Raw genomic sequence first — 24,337 nt, 5'->3', positions numbered from 1 at the left:
CTAAAAAAAACGTTTTCTGAGTGATTTCCAAACTAGTGGTGCTATCGAGCCTAAAACTGACTAATTCTCCTTTAGATCACAAATGCATCAAAATACAGGAAGGAAAATAACCAAATAAATGTACATTTCTTCGTGCTCTGACCGACAACAAAACAAGTGCACACAAACTCTGTATTGTTATTATAACAAATACTTCTACAATTTTAGCTTAGCACCATCGTCATTGGTTTCCAACGAATCTTGAACCTTACTGCTCTCTTCATGCTGCTCAAGGCTATAACTTCCAATGGCTGCCTCTTCTTTATCTTCTTCTCTTTTATAATTTAATTCCTCTTTTCCCTGCACTGGTTTATCATCAGGCTTCTCTTTTCCCTGCACCTGATGGTCCACTATATTGACTCCTACTGATAGTTCAGCATGTTCAATACGATTTGGTTCAGATGGCATATGTTCAGTCATTTGGTCCGGCCCTGCTACAGTACCCTCTTGTCTGCACACCACTTCCTCATCTCTCTCCCGATGCTGATCACCACATGGCTCGATAACACCACCCTGTGGGAATTTCATACCATCAGGGGTTTCAGATATCACCTCCCCTTCACCAGCCTCTTGATGACCTGTCTCGTTGACCACCTTTACATTGTGGAGAGGTTCCGAAATAGAATCTCCATTATAATCACTCCCTGTATTCACTTCCAAAACAGAAACTGTCTCACCCAGGTCGGGTTCTTCCATTTTGCTTTCTACTTCTGATTCACTTTCAGCTGCATTTGTAGTGGCAGGAAAAGACTGGAAAGCTTCCCAATCATCTTCATCCTCTTCTTCCTCTTCAATTCTTTGATCATCAGAAACTGAATGTGTTGTGGTGGCTGATGCTGGACGAGGTTTCTCTTTACTTGCCTCCGTTGGCACTGGTAATTTTATCTCTAATGATGGAGTTGTGGGCTTCATCTGTGTTGCATTATGCTCTTGTGTCACAGACGCACGGATGAACCCCTGAAAAGAGAAAAAGGGATCGCATTGAAAAATATAATTTTTGAAAAAGACCTATCCAATAATGTAACTTTAGATCCAGGGCAACGTCAAAAAATACCAGTCTTCAATCTTCAATAGCAAGAGCACCCAACAATCATCATATGTTCATTTTAATCTTTACAAATAATATAACTTCAGATTTTTTGTAAAGAACGTGCATGTAATTGTACACAAAGAAACAAAAAGGAAAAGACACCTGAAGTTGTTGCCGGTGTGCTACAGGCATAGACAGCAACACATCCTTGAAGTGAACTGCTGAGGAAGGAACTTGAGCAAGATGAGAAACAAGCCTTACCGCAGTGCTTCTTAATGTATTGATTTCCTGTCAATGATGCATAATTTAAAAAATTATCAGTCGAAGTGATGAGATGCAATGTAAATTTCAGAGGCTGCTTATTATATCACCTGCGAAGAACCTTCTTCTGAAGCCTTGAAACCCACGACTACGGCTTCCAGGAGTAAATTCATAAAACCTCTCTGACATTCACTAGATGTTGAAAGTGTTTGCAGCACTACTAGGAGTCTTAAGCATTCACCAGCAACAGTTGCTGATTTTTCAGTTACAGGTTTCTGTCAAGAATAGAAAAGTAGAGCTCCTTCAGAATTACAAAATCAAAGACAGAAAAGGAAACAAGGTTATAATTTGTCAATGCAAAAGATATCTGAGAGGATATTCAGAAACACCTTTAATGTATTCTGGATTATCACAAAAAAATCGGCAGCAAGTTCCCCAACAAAAAGTATTGAAAAAGTGCTGTCCTCCACATTTGTGGATTTTTGTACCAAACCTTTTAGCACTTGTAACCCAATTGTTTGAACCTGTGCACAAAATTGTTTTTCAGTTGTCTCATGCTTGGAAAAAGTGACCATAGTGGTATACAGCATGCATATGGATGTACCTGTCTATTTGAATCAGAGAGTACAGTTTGGACGCATTTGGTGCCATATTTAAACATAGTATAATAGACCAAATCACCATCTGTATTCTCTTCAAGATAATCCATTTCATAACCCAGCTTTGCAAATGATATAATTTGTTCAAGAGAGAAAGCAAGCTTCATTTGCTGTAATATGTGCAAGTCAGAGCTCTTATTCTCCTGCAGATGAATGCACTTAATGCAATCCTTGGTCAAGTCAGTGATCACATTCAAACAAGTTCGCAGTACTTTACGCATATGAAGAATACCATCTTCACCAACACCAGATTTATCTGCAATTTGAATTTTGATTAGCCAGAATATACTTTATTAATCAAGAAGCCAATGTTTTACCAACAATTTGGCATAATCTTTAACGTGAATATAGAGGAAAGGCAGGAAAGGAGCCTCAAATGGATGTTTATGTGAAAAATTACGTGGGAAAATAATTTGACAACAAAGGAAATGGAGCAATGTTCTTTTTTACTTACATTAGATAAATAAAGACTCGTCAGATCAGTTTTATTATCAGAATACTCACCATCAATAAATCTTTTCAATAATAGACCTGTGCACTTGAAAAACTCGTCCACCTTGGAGAAACAAAACTCAGTAGAGGCTTCTCTGATTCCCTTGTAACCAATTAAAAGAAACGCTAATGCCGCTGATACTAGTTGTGTCTGCATCTCAAAACACGCAATTAGTGAAAAACATGAAAATTAGCAATTAACAGTCATTATGAAAAAATAACAAGGCAAATTATAACATTAGAAAGCATGCCTATACAATATAAATAAACACATAATGAAACTCAATGACAGTAATATGTAAGCCACAGAAAATATAACAGTGGATACACCTTACCCACCTTTGGTTGAAAACAGTTAACAAGTGTTTTTGCGGTGATAAATAATGCAGAAATCAAATCCTCCCACGGTTTGTCCAGAGATGATGTATTACTACAGAACACAAAAAGTATGAACCTTCAGCTAATGGGTAGTGATATCAGAAGGTTAAATTAAAAGACAAAAATAAGTTCAAATGTTTGGTATATTCCAGTACCTTTGAAACACTTTATAAAGGTAAGCCAAACAAAGTTCCATTGCCAAATAGGCAAAGTTGTCCACATCATAAGAAGATTCAGGGCAGTTCTTCACAATCTATTTAAAGAAAAAAACAAAACTACAATTCAGAATCTGTGACTTACACATTACACACATAGAACTAGTCTCTTATAAAAGGTCTATATACACGGATCCCTTTTTTGTTTTTTTGTTTTGGTTAATATGTGGATCCCCTTTTGAAATTACAACCACATCTCTGGTGCACAGTTTTCTTAACAGATCGAAATATTGAGCCAACTATATTACACAATACAATTCCTACGAAGCCAAAAGTAAATAAAAAGCAACTTATTGTTCTGCAGATCCACATATGAACTTTATAGAAAGACCTAAAGTTTAGCAAAGTGCAAATGGTTCTTGAAAATATATCAGTAGGAGTGTAAAAGGGCATGTTGGCTGTTGCAGCCTGCAGGCAGATGGTACCAAAGGAACTGGAAGAGTAACTTAATACATCTTAACATTCTGAAAGTAAATGACTCACAACCCAATGGAAAATTCAGCCACACTTAATTGGTATGAAGAAAGACTTCACGTGCATCGTCTTAGCTAATGGAAGTTCAACGCAAGAAGCAATGTAGATACTCATTAAAATACTAAAATAAACAAAGGGCTTAAATTATCTAATATATATTTACCTGTGATATAACAGACACTGAAAGACTATCCCACGAATTATCCATGCACATAGAATATGAGAAAACCTGCATCAGTCAAATATGAAAAAAAATTGACAAAGAATATCAAATGCAAGTTAACAGGTGCCCTGTTGCATGGTTAGGGTAATATTTGAAAAACCAAAGCTGTGACTTCACAAATCAAAAGAGACATAAACAGGAGAGACATACAGGTACCACTAATGAGTGGCATGTCATTCACCACCATCATATCCCAATTCTTTTCCATTTCTTAAACAGAGAATTTGCAATTTCAGAGACGACATTATAGAGTTGGTATTTACTTTCTCTTCTTAAAAAAATTTATTTCATTTTATGAAGAATATGACTGTATGAATAACTCAATAGCATGAGTAATTAATAGAAATCGATTTACTCTTAAAACAATCTACCATATCACACCACTGAGGGACAATGTAATACTACATCTTTAGAGAATGTTTAAAGAATATAAACATAAACAGGGAGGGCCATCAAAATTTTGAAAAGAGAGAAAATAATGGAAGAACGAGCAGAACTACAAGGATCCAAGGATTTGAAGAAATCAATTAATCACTTTAAGTGTGGCAGTTCTGTTTTCTTTTTCTTTAGATCAATTAGAACGCAGTAAAGCTGTCATTTCAGACCGTATTCAAGATGATCACTTCCTACATAAAATTGCATATGAGAACATGTGGCTATTTTCATGTGATGCCCTATGCACACCCTATATCTTTTGGGAGTTTATATGAAGAGGAAAAGAAATGGATAGCCACCTGCAGTAGTTCTCTGCATATGTCCATAGTGAGAAATCCTGCACTGGCAAACCTTTTCGTCGACAGAAACTGGAAGACCGGTAAAGCAATCTCATAAAACTTAATCCCTGGGGAACATAACTCTTCAGTAGCTGAATTTCCGCCATTACTAGCTTTAATGAAAGAAATTGGATTTTTCAGTTCACCAAGGGTTGAATACTGTCCCTGAAATAAAACAAGCAGAGCAAATCCCCAAAGAAACTGATATTCTTCGGATTCCAATTCAACCATACTATGTTCAGACAATAAGCTGTCCCTTGATGTATTTTCAGTAGTGGATTTTGAATATTCATTCTCTTCAAGATTTATCGGTACGGCATCCAATGCAATTGCCTGCAATATTACTGGCCAGGATTCTTCCAAGCAAGGCTGCAACTTTAATGATACCAGAGGTGACTGAATTCCATCAAGAAATGGATTCCACTGAAAGAAGAAGGAAAGATAAGATAGTAGCCACAAAGACATTAAAAAATTTCATGCATGTAAAAACAAAGGACAAATGCAAACGAGAAAAGCTACTAGTTTACTTAACATTCAGCTGACCTTTGTCTTGAGATGCAAACACAAGAATACATAACTGTAGTCCTTCAAAACTCTAATCCAGTACTTCCCAAGCACGCTTGAACTCTTTGAAAATAACGGTAACAATGCTAGATATTCATCTGGAACCATACTATGGTCTCTCCTCAAGAACGCATATGTATAACATTTGAGAGAGGCATGAGCAGCAAGAAGTCTTATCTTGATCTACATTACAATTAATCAATTAGTTTTTCCTCTAAAAGGTAAAATGGATTCATTCAATCAAGAAAAAAAGTTATCAATAACAATTGAATTTATATACCTTGCATGAGACCCATTCTGCAAATGAAGGATAATACAGGTCCTTGAAGTCATTCAATGGTCGTGAAATCAATGCATATATGCGTTTAACAGCAATCCGATCGCCCTTGATTATTCCGCTAGTCAGTATCTGTAATTTTCACAATCCATTTTTACATTGTCTTCTACACTAAAAAATTAATAGGAAGACAACTTGGAAAAGTTAAATCTTATTTGTGTTCACTGAGAACCTTTGTAGCGAGCTGGAAGCCTGCTTCCAATAGAATAGGGCCAGAGGACGAATCTAAGGCAGTGCGGACTGCAGATACTAGCTGGGCCTGAATTTCATATAGAAAGATTCACAAAATTCAAAAGTAAAAACCCATCAAACTTCCCCCAATCCAAATAAATAAATAAATAACTGAAATGTCCTGTCACATAATTCAAAAATAAAAACCTATCATAAGACACATCTTTTTGAGATTTCAAACGTAGGTCCTGAAATCTATTGGAAGCACGTGAAAGAAAATCACAACCACTCATGTCACTATACCTGATACTGTTCCAGTAGGAGGTGTCCTGGTAGCTCCGGGTCAGGTGTCTTTTCAAACTGTTCCCAGCATCACAAGACAGAAATAGTTATGAATAAAAGGCACTACATGATATAAGCAACAAACAAATAGGAAAATTTTAAATAAAAGACTTCGCCCAACAGAATGGACAATACAGTGTTTTCCCTTCTCAGCTCAATGGGGGGGTGTAAATTAAAAGACAGCAAGACAGGAAAGGAGTGGTAATGCTTAAGAGAAACTATACTTCCATTTCAAAGATTATGATAAAATGAAAATAGAAGTCAAAAAACTAGACTGTTAGAAAATATGATGTGTAGAAGAGGTATTAAGATATTGAAACATGATTTTCAATTATATTAAATAATCATTTTCTTTAAAATTCAGGAACAAGACAAAGCCAAGCAAAGTTGGGGCAAGGCTTGAACTTTTAAGAGCTCAACCATAACTCACAACTGTATTTACAGATTTCTCTATTCCTACAGTGTACATGTACCACTTGCACAATTGTACACCCGTACAGCTAGTTATTTCGAACCCTAATAACATCAGATCACACACTTAAACAGATCCCCTGCGAAGAACATATTTGGAGCAAAAACTTAGGTTTTCTCTCAATTAGTAATTAAGAAGCATAATGAGAAAATTTAAAAATAAAATAAAAATCATTGACGTACACACTAAATCTTCAGAAACAAGTGGTGCTGCAGCGATATATACATACATATATATAAGTAGAATAGGCACGTCTGATACAAATTCACCTTATCTGTAATGGTACTCAGAAGTCCTACACCAATTGGCTGCATGTTTTCAAACTGGATCGTGCTTATCTATGAAAAGTAACATGAAAAGAATGTCAATTCTAACATGCATTTTGGGCTTTGATATGTCATGTAATAAAACACAAAACAAACTTCACATCCAGCACCTGGTAAGCAAGTGCTATAAGTTCTTGTATATGGAGGACGAGCCAATCACCAGAAGCCTGTCCATTAGTAGGTTGGCTCCTAGCAGCACAAAGATCAAAATGAACTGGATTCTTTCCAACAGCTCTAGGTAGGTAACTCAAACACCTACATTGCAACAAACTACTAAGTTAACTAAACAAAGAATACAATAAGCTAAGAAAAAGCTCATGACTAGTTCTTTGAAAGGGAAGAGGGGCTTGTGCCTTGGTAAGGGTCAAACCCCAGAGGGTATCTAAAGGCACAGGCTATGCGCATTTACATCTTTCTTCTAGTTCGTATGGTATGCACAATACTATTTTATGCTGAAAGCAATTTCTTTCATCTGATTTTAAATTGAAACTTTTAAAATCATTCACGAGTTTCTTTAATTATTATTTTCTTGATGTCCATAGCAATAATACTCTTAAGTACTTCTCCTGCTGCTGGACTTTCTTGTTTCTTTTTTCTTTTATTAAATGTTCCATTTCTGCCTAGTGGAATCTCGTACGACACATACACTCAGGTTGCATTCTTCAACACGTGTACAGGGCACTTTCTGGTGCTGCATGTGTGCAATAGATTTAATGCATGGAAAAGATCATCACATACTCAGCAGCAAAAACTCTGGTTCGGTATCTGAGGTGTTTATCTCTATTAAGAAAACCATGGGGCACGCCTGTAGTGCTAGAAACCATGTTCTCATCGTCTTCTCCAAAATTTAAACTTGGGTCACCATATGTAACCTTTGAAGGATCATTTTCTAAACTGTTACTACTATCAGCATTTCTCCTCACTGATGTGGCAAGAATCTGAGAAAGATTTCAACAATTCACTGCATTAGGACTTACATTGTCAAAGAAACAGCATTGAGTCGTCATAACAGAAGTAATTCTATTTACCAGGACATTACAGTTTATAGGTATACATATTACAAAGTCTTCTTCCATCAAGAAAAAGAACATGCTCTTTAATCAAGAAAACTGTGGATTAAACTGATTTACAAGTACTATAAATCTTTAAACAAGAACCAAGGTCAATGCAAAGAATATTCAGATATAGTTTACATCCAATATTGTTGAAAACGCTACTTTCTATGACATTCCAGGAAAAAATAACCAAAAAAAAGGAGCTTACCACATTACGACATATTGATATCCAATGAGATGGACAGGAAGGGCATGATGCATAGAGTAATCGCATTATTGTGGTGCGCACCAGATCCCCTATCCTACAAGGAAAGAAACAATCTAAAGCATAACCATACTGGGGGATATAGATAAAATTTTAGGATGAATGTCAAACAAAAGATAGAAAATAGAATACACTACAAAAAACCAAACTAAAAGTGAAGTAACAAGTGTGTAGAAGAATTTTCTTAACATACTCAGAATCAGTTTCTTCATCCAGCATATGAAATAATTTCTCTTCTATTTGCTCAACAACAATGGAAACCTGTATAATAGAGTATCAGGGAACGATCCGACTTATTGTGATCAGACTTTTCAATTTGACGATGGAAAGTAACATGAGGGCATACCGGATCTTTTTCAATCAGATGTCGTAGTGTGGAAACAGCTAGATGCCTTAAAGCTGGCTGCTTGAAAAAGAAAAAGAAAAGGTAAAGCTAAGTACTATGGAAAGAAGCAGAATATACAAGCATAAGAACTTCACCGGTCACAGAAACAAAACCTGTCTTGAGGACAAAGTAGGTAGAAGAGTTTGCACATGGGTGTGCACCGAAACAGCTTGTGGAGCAAAAAGAACAAGCTGTTGGGTAAAGCGTACACTCCTGCAAGAATCATAGGTTTTGAATGGAGCCAACTTCTATTCTCTAACACAGAACCAAAACCAATGACTGCAGAACAGAACATATTACATGAAAAACAGACAAGGTTGAAGAAATTGGACTACATACTCGAGGATAGTTGCTGTTTCTTGCCCAGAGCTTATCTCTGAAACAACAGACTAGAAAGAAAAATCAACAAACTCGTCATTCCATGAATTAACTATTATATAAATGAAAAGAGAAGATAGTTATTCTGCTGAGCTTTTAAAAAAAAACCTAAAAACTTAATCAGTATATCCTGGAAGTCAATTCCAAGAATGATACAACATATTAGCATTAAAACACAAGCCCAGTGGCAACGGAAAGCTTCAAGAAATAATACCTTGCAACGTGAAAAGAAAATACTGCCAGGGGCAAGTTCAGGACCAAGAACAGCAACAATAGCATTTATAAGGCGGCCAACACCTTGCTGAAGTGCAACCCATCCATTCTCCTCAGACAAAAGAATGTCCAAAGCAAGGCCAAGTACAGCCTACAAAGAAGCAGAAATGTGACAAGAGAACATTGTTCAGTCAACTACAGACTAACAGTTCATCTGATAAGAGATACAAAATTAAGATGACAGTCTGCTCTAATAACAAAGCCTAACCAACATAGTTGGAAGTTTTCAGTTAGCTCTAAATAAAGAACACCCTAGCAGTTATATATTTAAAATAAGTAAAATCACTTTTTCTGCACACAACACAAGAAAGATCTAAACTACACTCACAGTAAGACAAGAAAATTGTTGTACCATATTGCACTGCACAAAATTATCAATTAATCAACACCAAATCAACAAACGACATAAATCAACACCACTACCTTTGATAGTTTACATACAGTCAATCAGTTATAGAGCCTGACTTTTATTATGAAGTATCACATTGCCTCAGAGATACCAAGGTCAAAGAGCATGCCAAATATTTCTATAAAATCACTTGAGGTCTTGAACAACAAAATACTCATGCATCAAAGAAGTAGCAAAATAAAAAGAAAGAAAAGATACATTCTAAGTCAAAGATGTCATAAGTAAATACTCCCATCTCACGAGCACTGGATGGATACTAACATAAGAAGATATTACAACGGTGGCAAATTTACCTTTCCTTCTTTTGCCAAGATTATATACAGATTATGCCAATGTATAAAGCATTACTTAACACGCTACAATCATCAAGAATATGGTTTACCTGGACATGAGATACATAGGACAAGCCAGCAGCTTCAATAGTTAACAGAAGCCCATGCAAAGACCAGATCTGTAAACCAGCTATTGAACTTTTAGAAAGCAAAGAAATTGAGCTCACAGTTGAAGGCACTAAAGTTGACAATGCCATGCCTCCAGCACTGCAGGTAAAATACAAAAGGACAGTGAGAAAATGTACAACTTCTCACTTGAGATATATAGCTCCCTGTTAAAAGAATCACTAATTTTAAAATATTAAAATTTTAAAACAAAAAATATTGCGAAGGATATCAATTTACCATTGTCCTAAATTCTTCATCTTTAAAGAAAAAATTATTGGAGGACTACACTAGTGAACGTAGGGAAAGGCGAAAAAATTGTTCAAAAAGAAGCTGCAATCTCATCCTAAAATCTGGATGTGATGTAAATACTTTAACAATATATAAACCAACTTTCATTATTCATCAAGTGATCATCACAATTGTCTCCCCCAAATATGACCTAGATATCTACTGGAAATACAATGACTAATGAATTGTAACTCACATTTTCAGGAAAATTTTAAATTTAACAGCACAAGGGAGGTACAACCCAAGTGTCACACTACGACACCAACTTTTAGGCATGTATCTGCTTCCGAGAAAAAGATAGCAAAAGAAAGCAATAGAACATGCTTGTCTAAATGTTAATTAGAGAACCAATCAAAGAATATTTCTGTAACTATTCAGAAATTCTGAATAAAGTTGCATTAAACCTTTTTCATGCGCAGACATAATTATTATGATTGATCACATACTTTTTCAACCTTGCGGTAACATAAAAAGGACAAAAGTTATTATTGACTCATAAATTAAGCAATTGCATAGTAAATAAACATTGGGTTCTCAATTTAAACATTTAGTCGTATGAGTTCATACACTCATCCTTGAGTCAGCTCAAAATTGATATATCTTCTTCAATTTCATGCAGATAGTGGAATTGTAATGGTAATTATATGCAATTGACACCTAAAGGGAAAATGCAGTGGACAGAAAGTAATTCTCGAAGAGTCTCAAACGATTAAGACATTTCATTAATTAGAGTTAGATGCCGCTTATGGACCAACTCAGAGCACCTGCTTCTGTCCCCTTAATGCCACCATATATTATCAATTTCAATGTGAAACAAACTTGGCTATCACTTTCAAGCACAATATTCAAAGATGTAAAAAATTATGATTTTTATAAGAAACATACTTTCAATAAATAATAATAAAAAATATGAAAGTTACAAAGAGATGTAAATAACTATTAAGAATCATATGTAACTAACATAAACACAGCTGTTCACGCCAACAAAATAATGCGAAAAAATAAATTGAGAAGTTTAATATGTCACCATCGATGAATGCAGCCAAGAGCAAAAGCAATTGATCCAGCATAGTTTGAATCTGTTGCCCCAGTTAGGTCACCAAGCATAGATCTAGTCTGTTTGTGACCCAAAACAATGAATCAGAGAGGGAAGGAGTGAGGGGGGCAAAGGCGGCGAGAGAGAGAGAGAGAGAGAGAGAGAGAGAGAGAAATCTGAGAGAAAACTGAGAACACACTTAGAAAATGAAAAGATGCATAGTCAGCAACATGACAGCATTTAAAGAACATAGGTGATGTTTGACACTGAAATGAACTAACCATTCTTGCTGTAAAGATATCATTTCCAAGACGAGCTAAAAGACCAAGACATTCTGATGAAGCCCTACGTTGTGATGGACAGATGTCTCCCTCTGCCAGAATACTCTGTGAATCAGGATACAAATATCAGTACAGATGTTGTGAGTATGACATTTCCGGATCACTAACATATCTAAGTATCTTACGAAAAATAGGCACCTGAAATATGGCCTGTGCTGAATTCAGTATTTCAAGTGATAATGGCTGGGGACGTAAGGAAAGCAAAGCCTGACGAAAGCATTCAAACATGAATTAAGGTCAGACCCTGCGAAGTACGATATAGTAGATAGAAAAGAAGAACCAGCACCTTAAATCCCGAAAGTAACCCCACACATATATTGGTTATGCTAGCTACATGCCATGGTTGCTTTTTTCCAGTTTTCAGACACTGCTCAATCGTTCCAAGAAGTGATAGCATCCCACCACTATCCTGGGATATGAATCCAAACTGATGTTAATAACCAGTCAGTCACTTGTAAGAAAAGGCCAAATATGACACATTTCCCTACCTGAGAAGCAAACATGATGCCAAAGCAGAGGAGCATCTGGTTCACCAATGTCTTGTTTACGGGTTCCGGCTTCATGGTCAAGTTTAAAAAGTAAATATCTATATTGACAGAAACATGTCTCTAGTAACCTAAGTACAGGAGCAGACTTAAATAGCTTTATTATATTAACAGAAGCACAAATAAATAAATCTGACTTACAACAGTAAACAAACCATCAACTAGAAAGAAACAAACCTGAGGAAAGCTAGAAACATCGTTCTCCCAGACACAGGGCATAAGGCCATCTTTTCCACCTTGAAAAGCACGAAGTTCATCTTCAAACCAATCCCTGAGTAAACAAAATTATCAAGAAACAAATATCACATGAATTGAAAAAAAAAATGAAACCAAGAAGAATATGACTGGAAGCTGGCTTAAAACAATCAAATATTAGCCAAACTGTAATGTTGTCAAACTGTATAGACATTAGCCATGAAGCTCTAACCAAATGAAATTAAAATGTTCAGTAATAGTTTTAGAAGAAGCCCGTGGAAAGGTAGATTTACCTTCCAGGAATCCAGGGACCCAACCATGCATCTCTTTTGTCTAACAGAAACCTCAAGCATGTGCTTTCTTCGCATCCAGAAGCCTCTCTTTTATGTTAGCAACAAGGAACAAACAAGTCAGATACAAAAACAACAAAAGTCAATTCAAACATAACAATTTAAATAGGAGTTGACATTTATTTGTCCTCTTTTTCAAGACAGGAGAAAAATAGAAATCAAATGCAAGGTTATGTGACAGTAAAATAGGCAGCTAACTTTACATGAATGGACTTGTGCAAATTTGAAGAACCAGGGGGTGGTCATTCTTATATGCCATTGGATCAGGAAGAGACTGATAAGCTATTAATGTCCTGACAATAAATATATCCAAAGCAGGCTTCACATTTGGCAGTTCCTTGGCCGCTATCAGTGATATATATAATAAAGCCCTGCATTGCATCACATCTCAGAAAATTGTTTTGAACATAATGTAAAAGTAACACAGCTTCTGACTTCAACTGAAGCATATGCAACGTTGTAACAGCAAGACATGTAGCGTCCAGAACCAGCATTGAATTGAATACACTAGAGAACAAAATCGAGATAAACTGAACTTGCAAAATGAACTTACCTACTAAGGTATACAAGGACAGGCTGAACCAAAATCCCATTATTCACATCATTAGGATTAAGAAAGCATTTTAGAAATGCGGTAAGTGCATCAATTGCAGCAGACCACATGCTACAACAGGAGAAAGTGGAAGTCAGAGATATATAATTATTCACAAAAGCATAAGTCATTTAAATCAGTTCTACCATTAGAATCAACAGCCCAATTAGGACGCAAACAAATCAATGACAAAGAACAAGTTTTACATGTTTTCTGGATCAATAGCACATGTGGTGTTTTGGGTGATATTTTACATTGGTGGTTTTTTAGAAAATTTAAAACTTATACCAACCACTTGAACTTTAAATGAAAACAAACAGTCAGATATAGGTTATTTAAGATATTTCATATTTCCAGAAAAATATTGAAAATTAATATGAGATTATGTGCCTTATATTTGCAACACTTTCACTGCACAGACAAAGTAAAAAAGCAAAATGTTGAACGATAAGCCTGGCCCAAGAATGGGCAGCAAGACAGTTCACTCGTACTGCAATGGCATTAAATACATTGATAATCTCAAGAGTTTGGAGACAGATGCGGGAAGTGCAGTAAACTGAGAGAGAATTTGAGGAATATAGAATATTTGAACATTCATTAGATAATTAGAAGTAAGGACATAACCCAGTATACAGAAATTAGCACATAGCTTACCGAATCCTACATATCAAATCTCCAGTTTGGGTACTTTCATCGTCTGGATTTCCAGTAAAGAGAGAAGCCCACAAGGAAAGAATATCAAAAACCTGGTCTTCAAGCTCCTGCATGCATGAAGAAGAGCCCCTTAACTACAAATAGTTCCTTTTTATTTCAAGAATACAGACTCCTTGACTCTGACTTGAAAGGTAAAAGTAGGGTAGGGATGGAATCGGTGATTTGACTGAACACTGCATAGTGAAAAAAATTAAAAGATACAGAGATGATCTTCTACCTCCTTTGGCATAGAAGCTAACAGGGATGACAAAAGTAGCCAGCCAGCTTCTTTTTCAATTGTAGCTGCCAGAGGGTTCCGACTAGATTCATTTATCATTTTCTTTGAAACTTCAAGAATTGACCTGGGCAATCTGGGAGAGACATTCGAAGACTAGCTTTTCAGAAACCACAATTCATGGTGACAGGAAATGGACGCGTGGAATGTAACAATGACCATAACCAAATACAAAACAGTGGAATTGAAAGGGCAAGATAATAGGCCAGGCAGTATATATGGCATAAAGATAAAAAAGAACGTGAAAACAAAAAAAATGAAACTGCTCCAACAATTGATGCAATGTAAAATGTAAACATTACAGATATCGACCACCCAACCAATGACTGGTGTGTCCCAAATAGATCTCTCCTTTCATGGATATCAGCACTCTATTGATAAATAAGATGACACCATTACCTAGCAGGAAAACCAAGAGGTAATTTTGGGGAAATGGACACTAGAGCTGCTAATACAGTAGCTTGTCCATGCAAAGAATCAAGCTCTAACTGCAAAGTGCTCCCCTGAAAAACATAAATAAGAGCAAGCTACTTAACTGTTATCATAGTTAATAGAGAACATTCCAAATAATGCTTACAATCAACTCATAAAAAATAACACTGAAAAGTTTATCATTATTCTACTGACACAACATCCCTAATAGTGACTTTCTCACTTTAAACTGTGCTCTGAAGACATTGTACTTCAAAAAAAGTTGCAAAAGTTGCACAATTCATCAAGGACCAAGGAAACATGGTAACAAGCAGTAATTTACTAGGGAGACTATACGTAGAAGCATCAACCAAAAGAGAAACAACCAGCTCAGCTCACTCAACAGACCCTTATCTTAAGATGATAACACAACACAATCTTTTGGGTGGCTTTGATGAAAGGAAATAACATGATTTTCACAAGCAAAAGTGGACTTGTATAATACTTTGTAATACTTTTTTAACTTCTATAGGATAGGGTTAGATTTTGTGCATCGTTATGGACCTCAGTTTCTAATGAAATTAAAGACTGCCATTCTTCTTGTTGAATCTGGACTGCGAGCCAGTTCCTTAGATTCTTTTTGTGTATTTGTTTGAGGTAGTAGCTGTGTCCAAGGGATACATTGCTGTTTCACTGTTCATATAATGTTTGAGTGAACAATGGGTGGACTTCTCGATCACTGGGTTTCTATGGTTATTGTTTTCTTTTCACAGCTGCTGTTCACACTCCGAGTTGTTACGCACTACAAACTCCATATTTTATTGTTTTCAAGCACTCACAGAAGGAGCGCAGGATGAAATTCTGGGACTGGGAACAGTATTTCCCTTTCTTTATGTATATTAAACAGATGATTGAGAGTAAGCTGCTTGAGGAGTATAACATTATGTCAAAGTTTTAAAAACTTTGCAATAAAATTAAGTCCCTGTGTTTATAATGATATTACTAATCATGAAACAACATAGTGAAGAAACACACTCTTGAATATATGTCATATATATTATCAGAAGATAAATAAATTGACCAGAAAACAATAAAATGAAGTCGGAAAGACATAACAGTTAACTTCACGGCATCACCTTCTCATACGACACATTTTCTCTCAAAGCATTCAGCATGGTCACACCATAAGAAATTAAACCACCAACACAGGTGGGATCAACCTCAGCCAGTGCACGCAATGTCAAAGCAGCCTCAATTCGTACCTGACCAAAGATTATCAATTCAAAATTCAACTAGGATAAATCATATTAATGAAAAGGGCATATAATTTTAAACACTGTTACATTGGGCATGACGAGATAATTTAGTTATCATGCATAATAAGCCATTCACATCAATGCTGCAGTTAAACCAATTTGCAAAATAAATAAAAGATAAAAAATAAACAACAATTGAGAGGAAGAGCCTCAACTCACATGACCACTTCAACCAAAACGAGTAAAAAGAAGAAAAGATTATACTAAAAAAAAAGTAAAAAAACGAGAACAAGAAATGCAAATTTCCTCGGGGTGTAAATTGGAGAGAAACAAGTTGGAACAAAAATCCTATGGATTATAGCTGAACCATTACAGTATGCCATTATATGGACTCACATACTCTCATCTTTATAAACAGATAGCAACTGACGCTGAGAATTTCCAGTCCCAATTATCTATACTCCGATGTTAATGCATTTACATATATAAAGGGTCATCATGCAGAAAGATGTGGATAACTCTTCTGCTGCACAACCCCTTCCTTTTCAGAGTCTGGAGATAACATAATGCATTTATTGCTAGTACACTGTTTATTTTAGTTCCTACCGCTTTTTCACCTATAATATACGTAAACCCGGTTCAACGAAGATGATTAATTTGAATTAAACTCGACTTCCAAATTTTTGTTTTGCGCATTTATTGCTAGTACACTGTTTATCCTACCGCTTTTTCACCTATAATATGCATAAACCCGATTCAATTAAGATGATTAATTTGAATTAAACTTGACTTCCAAATTTTTGTTTTGCTAGGCTCATAGCTAAACAAACCAACTTTCTTACACTTATGATGTTTATTTGAATATGAAATCCAGAGTCCTGGAATACAGCATCCCACTTTATTTTTTAATGGGGATTATCTTGGTGTCCACAATTTCCTTCTACTATATATATATATATATATAACCTCTAACGAACTTAAAATAATGACTTTCCTATTTAAACTATCTCACTTACTTTCGATGAGCAATATCCACACACATCCAACAGGTGTGGAAGAGCTAGTTTCACGATAGTCTGAATCACTAAACAATAGGACCAAAAACAAAAATCATACCATAACCACATTCAATCAAACCAAGAATCGAATCGCAACAGAACCTCAAGCCAAAATATCAGTTCGAGAAGTATAGTAATAAAATCAGACTTAGAGCATATCCGGAACTTGATGAGCTTCGTTTGAAAAGAAACAATTATATTGATAACAAGAGGATAAGCAATCCTCATGCAACAGTACAGAAGACTAATGTGACAGCAATCTACAACAAGAAAGCTAGAAACACATCAAAACTACAAGGGCTTGTTTAAAGGTTGATCAGAATACATAGCCTAAGCAAAAACAAATGTGACCAGGAAATGCATAGGTTATACACAGCTCAAGGCACGTAAAAGACTAAAAGAGCAACACTGCCCTATCTATGCACAAAAAGTTGTGCTTTCTTGGCCCAACTGCCTCTACTGTAAATCTGATTCTATCAACATGCCTAACTAAAGTAATACTCGAGATAACACCCGTCACAGTCTATGCATAAGCATAATAATCAAGAGTTGTCTGAAACTGAAACTCTACTAAGGAACAAAACAAGTCTTAGACAATTGTGATAAAATGTAATATATTTTAAACAACTCCCTGACCATCAAGGGAATAATAAGAACCTTTGGATGTACCAAAGATGTTTGACTTCAAATAGGAAATAAAGAGCTTACAAGTTGAGAAGAATGAGATACTGCTGCAACAACAGTGTTGTCAAGAACTTCTTTAAATTCAACTGGAACCTGCAAATAGATAGAGCAAGCACAATGTAACTAATTAACTACAACAGGAACAACTAACCAACACAGTGTTCTTTCCTTCTATGATGTCAATCAGCAAGAAATACATACAAGATATTACTGATAAGGTCAGCATAGCATATTAATATTTTAACGGAATAATTCCTCAGGTGATAAATATGTGAATACCATAATCTTTACCCTGAAAAACATTAAAATTTGGCATTCATAGTATACATCATTATAGAGACACTTACCTCTCCCAGTGTTTTCAGGGTATATGACGCAGTACGTAGAGCAGCAATTTTCATGGAAGGACTGGCATCTAGAGACATAAGCTGCAAGTTTCATGAAAATTTTAACTTTACAACAGATAGCATAGTACAATAGGCCGCCATCAGAAGATAAAAGTGAAAGAACACCTCCATGAGAACAAAAAACCAAAAGGAATCATTTTAGAAGACCTGATTTCCAAGAAAACCCAAAAAACTCCTTTGCGTTGGCTCTGTCATTTGATCGGTAACACCAACACGAAGGATATAGAGAACACAAGCCTTGCGTAAAACAAATGAGGGATAAGGGTCAGTAGCTTTATATTTAACAACAAGGAGATTCATGAAGATAAGCAACCAATGAAGTCATTACAGTAAATGATATCATGGATCCATCAGATTTAGATAGTAACAAGATAGTTCATGAACATAAGAGTTTAATTTTCAAATGCATGATGCAGCAAACTTGTAATGCTTCATATACTGACAAGTCCATCATTATTCTGCAACTAAAGAGAACAAAATAACATCACATCCTTCGTACATTAGCATTTTCATCCTTCAAGTTCTCTAGAAATGCACCGGTATTTATTTGTCAAATATGCTAAAGCAAATATATTACATTATTCATGCAGGAGGCATAAAGAAACTTGTAGTTTGAACTCACACAAAGAACATAGCCTCTAAGCTAAGACTGTTTTGAGAAACTTGTTTTGATGAATTCTTTTTTACTAAGGCAGAGCTTATAAGAGAATCTACGTTATGTTAAAGAGTTTAAGGCCATGAATTTTTAGAAGAATACCAGTGCATAGGCATCAACAGAACTATCGGAACGAAGCATGTCCATAACCTGAATTGCATAGTTTTGAAGCTCACTATCCGGATGCATGTACTTCAGACGAATCGCCTGCATTATACAATCCAAAGAATAAATAAGCACTACTTACCCAGGCAGAAATGTAAAATAACTACATACCCCACTCCAAACTATGGCTGTCATAGGGCAGATTGGTTTATGGAATTATAAACGAACTAATCAGGTGAGATTGAGAAAATCCCAGCCAAATGTTAACCATTACGATCCACTATTTTCTGATATTTTTTGGTGGGTCATGCTAGGGAGACCAACTTGGGATACCAACTTGTGTACCAACTCTCTAATAGAGGTGGAGCCCACCAATACAATGGGTCCCACGCTCTATTAGAGAGTTGGTACACAAGTTGGTATCCCAAGTTGGTCTCCCTAGCATTTTCCTTTTTTGGTTCAGCCTCTCTGGTGCTTAGCTGGGATGTAGGCCTAAAAGTACTATTTTTGAATTTTAGCAGCATGTGTGTTAACATGAGCCCTTTTATGAGCGAGCAGCTTTCCCCTAAAAGAAGCTTAGGGGGAAGTGTTTCACTTTCTACCATTATGGGGTTTGTTTACACATGTTTGTTTTTCTGCCATTAAACTTAAAAGGTGAAAAAATGCATCTTATCAACAAAGTGCCTCCACAGGAATGGTTGGCAATCTATGTTATTCAGTTCAAAGGCTCGAAAGACAAGGTATCATATTACATCATATTTCTGTCAGTAATATGATACCTTGTCAGTTTACACCGTAAAGTACTAGGTGTCCAACACACCAAACAGAGCAGGCAAGGTAGGTTTGGGCAGCTTTCTTGGTGCTTGATTATTTCGCACACCCTAATCCAAACCTAAGCCTAATATTAGCAATACAGATCATGTATGCACAAGAGGAAACAAATATGACATGATTCACATGCAAGCACTGACTCCAACAAGACAGTCTCAAAATAAAGCACACCAATCATTCTAAAGTAATTTTGAAAGCTTAAGAAACAGAGGACCTGTTCTGCATACACTTTATCCACTTATTCTATTTTCCTAAGGACATGAACCCTTCACAACCGATAATTATTGCTTCAGTTCCAATTTGAAAAAATACCTGACATAATGGACGTTAAATGCAATGAAAAAATAGCATAAGAAGTTTTTAATAAATAATCACTTTTCTTGTCAAATAAATTCTCGCTATTCACGATGGTTTTTGGTAAATGGAATTCAATTACTCAGGATTCAAACCAGAACAACAAAAGGGGAGGTAGGGAAAGGAGAGAAAAGATCCAGATGAAATCATTATCAGCATCTACCTGTAAAAAGAATACCCAAGACAAGGTTATGCCAACTCGGACGTCCTTTGACCGAGCTCCAACTGCACATTGCAAAAATTGTGAAAAGTATTACTAATCCCAGGAATCATGAACAATCTTTCAAATCAACTAGCATGAAAAGGACAAAAATACCTTTTGTGAAAGGCAAAGCTAAATGCCTATGCAAACCACCTTCTAGTTTCTTCGCTGGAGGAAAAGGTCTTTTTCCCCTCAGTTGAACCTAGGAGCAATACAATACATCACAGTCAGATATTTGACCTAGGTGGATGAAAACTCTAAAATATGAAGAGAAAATACTATGTAAACATATACAGACCTGTGCATGAGGATTCATTCCAAGTGCAAGCAACGAACCCAATGCCTCAGCAAATGCATCACGGACAGATGAAACAGGATCCTCAAGGGCCTACTATAAGCAGCGGCCAAATGGGTAAATACAGAACTATAAAGTTGGCATCTAAAAGATTGAAATCTGAAACTCTTAAAAGTAATACCAACAAAGAACACTTGGCAAATAAAATCATCTACCTTTACGCAATAAGAGGCTGAACTGTCCAGTTCTGCCACCCCTAAACCCGGTCCTCCAATAATGGCAAATGCCTTCAGACATCTTGCAGCAGCTATTCTAACAAGAAATGATTTATCACCAACTGCAAACCGCATGATGATACGATATGCCTCTGTATATGCTGAAGCAGCTGCGTTACCACCAGAGCCTTCCAAAGCATTTTGAAGCATATATAAAGCTTCTTGCCTCACAAATTCCTGAGTTACATGGCATTCAACTTATAAGTACAACAGAACAAACAAAAGGAATATTTTAACCCAAAAAGGAAACAAAATAGGAAAGTTTTTCAATATTCAACCATATCGTAAGCCTACAAGATACTTGGTCAAGTACATTTTAATAACCATTATTTAAAAGTATTTTGACCATTATTTCCAACTTTTTAGGGGAGAATCCAGGTCCTTTACTAGTTGGAATAGAAAAAATTCAGTGTGGACACGTTGTTCAATCAGTGCGAAAGTTGACAGACACTTCATTCCTCCCACTTATTTCTTGATGAAAGTTTCACTTGTCGCCGAAAGAGTAAATATCCATTAAAAGGAAGAAAAGCCTAAATATTACAGAAAAGATTGCAGATACGATTAAAATACCTCATGAAACTTGATAAGTTTCGTGGCAATAATGGTTGTTTCAAGTAAACCAGAAGTGATTCGCCTCCCAAAATGTCGATATAATTCGCCTAAGCATTGTGCAGCACCTACAGAATTGTATTCAAAAAGAGAATTAAAAAGAAGAAAGAAAACAGAAAAGGGAGAATGCTAAGTACACTCAATCATTCAAACGCCTATTAAAGGATGGCAAGCATATATCACAAAATCTTTCTTTAATAAAAATTCCCTTAGCTCATATAAAGCAACAAAAAAGTTGTTTCTGCAAGTTATAATATCATACAAAAGCACAACATGGGGCCAACTCTGTTGTTTCTCTCGAACTAAATTGTCTATAACATGCAGCACATTACAGCCCTCCAATGAAACTCCTTTCTACTACCAAGAACAAATCTTCTAGTATTCAATGAATTAACAAGTCGACAACTATATGATAGATGCAATACTTGACAGAGCATATCAGTAAACAATACCGAAACATTTGTTATGAGTTAGACCATATATCCAATGTACCAAAGATGTACATTATCAGTTTACCCCAAAAAAAAAATGCACATAAAAGTAGAACACACTAATAGCTCCAGTCATTTCGACTAACCAGCAACTTTTTGTGGCTCATTCCTCCTCCCATCAGAAAGAAAGCCTTGGAGACTGCTTGCTCTGGAGTATATTGAAATACTATCTCCCTTAGCTATAACCCTCGCCATAGCAACTGAAGTCAAGTGGCGGACAGGTCGCCGAGCACCAAGAATAAGCAAGGAATATAGTGCGTCCTCGCATCTCCTTTGCCACAACAAAATGGATTCCTGCAATTCATCAGTTCCATGCCAACTGTCATAGGTCTCCATACACACATAAATCTGTCCATTATTCATAACCAATACTATAATGCAATAGATTTTCAATCCAAGTGTCGATATGCATCACTCGGCCGCTCCATTTCGAACTATTTACAAGAAATGCTGGATCTAATCAATCAAATTAAACGCTCTACACATATACCAAATCAAATCCTAATTCGTACGAATGTAAGTAAGGCGTAAAAGTCTGAGTGAGAAAAAAAGAAAAGAAAAGAGTAGGACAAAAGTGGAAGGAAAATCGAGCGAGAGGGACCTTGGGCTCTTCGTCAATGGCAGAGATGAGATCGGAGAGGAGATCGAAGCACAAGAGTGCCTCTGGAGGCTGCTGGGATGCTGAGGCGACTATGGACTCCAATTGCGCTACCAATACGCCGAACTCAGAGAGGGGCGCGTTAGCCATCACGTACTTCTTCGCCATTGGTGGACGTGGCAGTAGAATGAATGATGGAGGAAGCAAGCTCTCAAGCCACAGAGCACATAATAAGAAACATCGAAATTTTGGGAATTGGATTGAATGAAAAGATGATGCGTCTCTTATACTACGGCGTTGTGGGCGTTGTGGGCGCTGTGGGATGACTTGGGCGATGCAGGTGGTGGTGGGGCGATGCAGGTGGTGGTGGAGCGACAGTGAAAGCAGAGAGGGAGTGAGAGGGAGAGAAATGAGAATCTCCAACCATGGGCCAAACCCAACAAAATCCTAAAATGTAGTCCAAAACCATCTCCGCAACCCATGTCTGGGGAGGGGGTTGAATTTTAAGTTGACTGGAAAATGGGGCAATATTTGGCCCAAGATTCCAGTCCAAACAATAAATGGTGGAGCCCACTGTGCTCGAAAAGAGGAGGCCATGTGCTATAGAAACGGGATCGGCTCGGGTGGCGCCTGCAAAATAGGAGAAAAATTTGGTTGCAACGGGAATAGCACCGTTTTGCTATTCCCAATCAATAATGCTATGTCACGTGTTAGTGTTATCAAGCGTATCATAGCGTTATTGGCCAGGAATATCAAAATAGTGTTATCCCCGTTTCATGAAAGTCTTTCTCACAAAATAGGCCACTAGACACTGGCTTTCTTCCACTTGTCACACCCAAGTGTAGTGGCTGTTGCAATCCAACGGCAACATTTAAACAATCTTTTATTTATCTTCCAATCAAATTTGACGGTCAATGGGCAAAACACCTAAGGGCCCTAATTTTTCCCAAAATGATTTGAGTGTGGAAACCACCCCCCACCCCCCTCCCCCTCCAAAATCAATTTATTTCCTCTCTCACTTTGTTAATTTTTTTCACTCTCCTTTCGTTGATAAAGTGGCAATACATTAATGGTTGTATTTTGGATGGTGGAAATTTAGGTTTAGCCCTTTCATGGTTGGAGATGGTCTTAAGTTAATCATGTCTCATTTGTATGGTTTAAGGCCATCTCCAGCACTGGAGGGCTAGCCCCCTCACGGCTCGTTTAGTACACCTCCGAGGCATGGACTGGATTATATTAAAATTGTAACATCCCACATCAACCAACGGAGAGGGGGTGATGTGCCTTATATGTACATATGCCCACCTCCATCTAGCACGAGGCCTTTTGGGAGCTCACTGGCTTCGGAGTCATGAGAACTCCAAAGTTAAGCGAGTTGGGGCTAGAGTAATCCCATGATGGGTGATCCATTGGGAAGTTGTTTGTGAGTCCCCAGAAACAAAATCGTGATGGCAGAAAAGGGGGCCCAAAGCGGACAATAACGGGCTATGGCAGAGCCAATCCCGGGATGTGACAAAAATTAGGCCCATGTTTGGTTCACCAACTTCTAGTTTTAAATGGGGACTACTAATGTTGGGCACACCAAAAACAACTCCTTAGGCGTTCTTAGTGAAGCCCATGTGGTAGGTGGGGACAAATAGTAAGCTCACTAATTAGAAGTGTTCGCGTGTTTTCATCTTATGCTTCTCAAGCGAACTAAAGTGAGTTTCCAGTGCTTCTCAATAGATTACCACTGTAACACCCTGACCCAATTTTAACCATTTATTTAATCTATATAATTATTTAATTTAATTAAGGACAAACTACAGTA

At 36.7% G+C, this 24,337-nt stretch overlaps 1 protein-coding gene across 2 annotated transcripts; it reads right to left on the bottom strand.

Annotated features, from left to right (window-relative positions):
- Nucleotides 1-42: 42 nt before the first annotated feature.
- On the bottom strand, nucleotides 43-22,984 carry SWEETIE (HEAT repeat-containing protein). 2 transcript variants are annotated; one of them, XM_021945412.2, is made up of 48 exons: nucleotides 22,531-22,984; nucleotides 22,016-22,223; nucleotides 21,400-21,506; nucleotides 20,770-21,006; nucleotides 20,558-20,647; nucleotides 20,374-20,461; nucleotides 20,221-20,282; nucleotides 18,870-18,974; nucleotides 18,260-18,349; nucleotides 18,053-18,133; nucleotides 17,730-17,798; nucleotides 15,844-15,969; nucleotides 14,696-14,799; nucleotides 14,240-14,372; nucleotides 13,963-14,069; nucleotides 13,270-13,380; nucleotides 12,920-13,087; nucleotides 12,660-12,746; nucleotides 12,349-12,442; nucleotides 12,115-12,183; nucleotides 11,913-12,035; nucleotides 11,765-11,833; nucleotides 11,567-11,671; nucleotides 11,277-11,365; nucleotides 9,904-10,060; nucleotides 9,054-9,203; nucleotides 8,801-8,850; nucleotides 8,575-8,674; nucleotides 8,423-8,479; nucleotides 8,270-8,337; nucleotides 8,020-8,113; nucleotides 7,495-7,694; nucleotides 6,867-7,011; nucleotides 6,700-6,768; nucleotides 5,920-5,976; nucleotides 5,618-5,704; nucleotides 5,389-5,517; nucleotides 5,088-5,291; nucleotides 4,506-4,967; nucleotides 3,712-3,777; nucleotides 3,015-3,112; nucleotides 2,821-2,911; nucleotides 2,494-2,632; nucleotides 1,935-2,245; nucleotides 1,720-1,854; nucleotides 1,441-1,605; nucleotides 1,232-1,357; nucleotides 43-996 (listed from the first exon to the last, which is right to left on the bottom strand). In XM_021945412.2, the coding sequence occupies exons 1-48, from the start codon at nucleotides 22,693-22,695 to the stop codon at nucleotides 196-198; spliced, it is 6,648 nt and encodes a 2,215-aa protein (XP_021801104.1). In that variant the 5' UTR covers nucleotides 22,696-22,984; the 3' UTR covers nucleotides 43-195. The 2 variants fall into 2 exon arrangements, with proteins under 2 accessions (XP_021801104.1, XP_021801105.1); XM_021945413.2 differs by lacking the exons at nucleotides 21,400-21,506; nucleotides 22,016-22,223; nucleotides 22,531-22,984 and having other exon boundaries at nucleotides 20,558-20,650; nucleotides 20,770-20,911.
- Between the last annotated feature and the right edge of the window lie 1,353 nt (nucleotides 22,985-24,337).

This window comes from Prunus avium, chromosome 7 (assembly GCF_965620075.1).
Source record: "Prunus avium chromosome 7, drPruAviu1.hap1.1, whole genome shotgun sequence".
Lineage (NCBI taxonomy): Eukaryota > Viridiplantae > Streptophyta > Magnoliopsida > Rosales > Rosaceae > Prunus > Prunus avium.
Note: the sequence above shows the minus strand (reverse complement) of the source record. Positions and strands in the feature narration are given on the sequence as shown.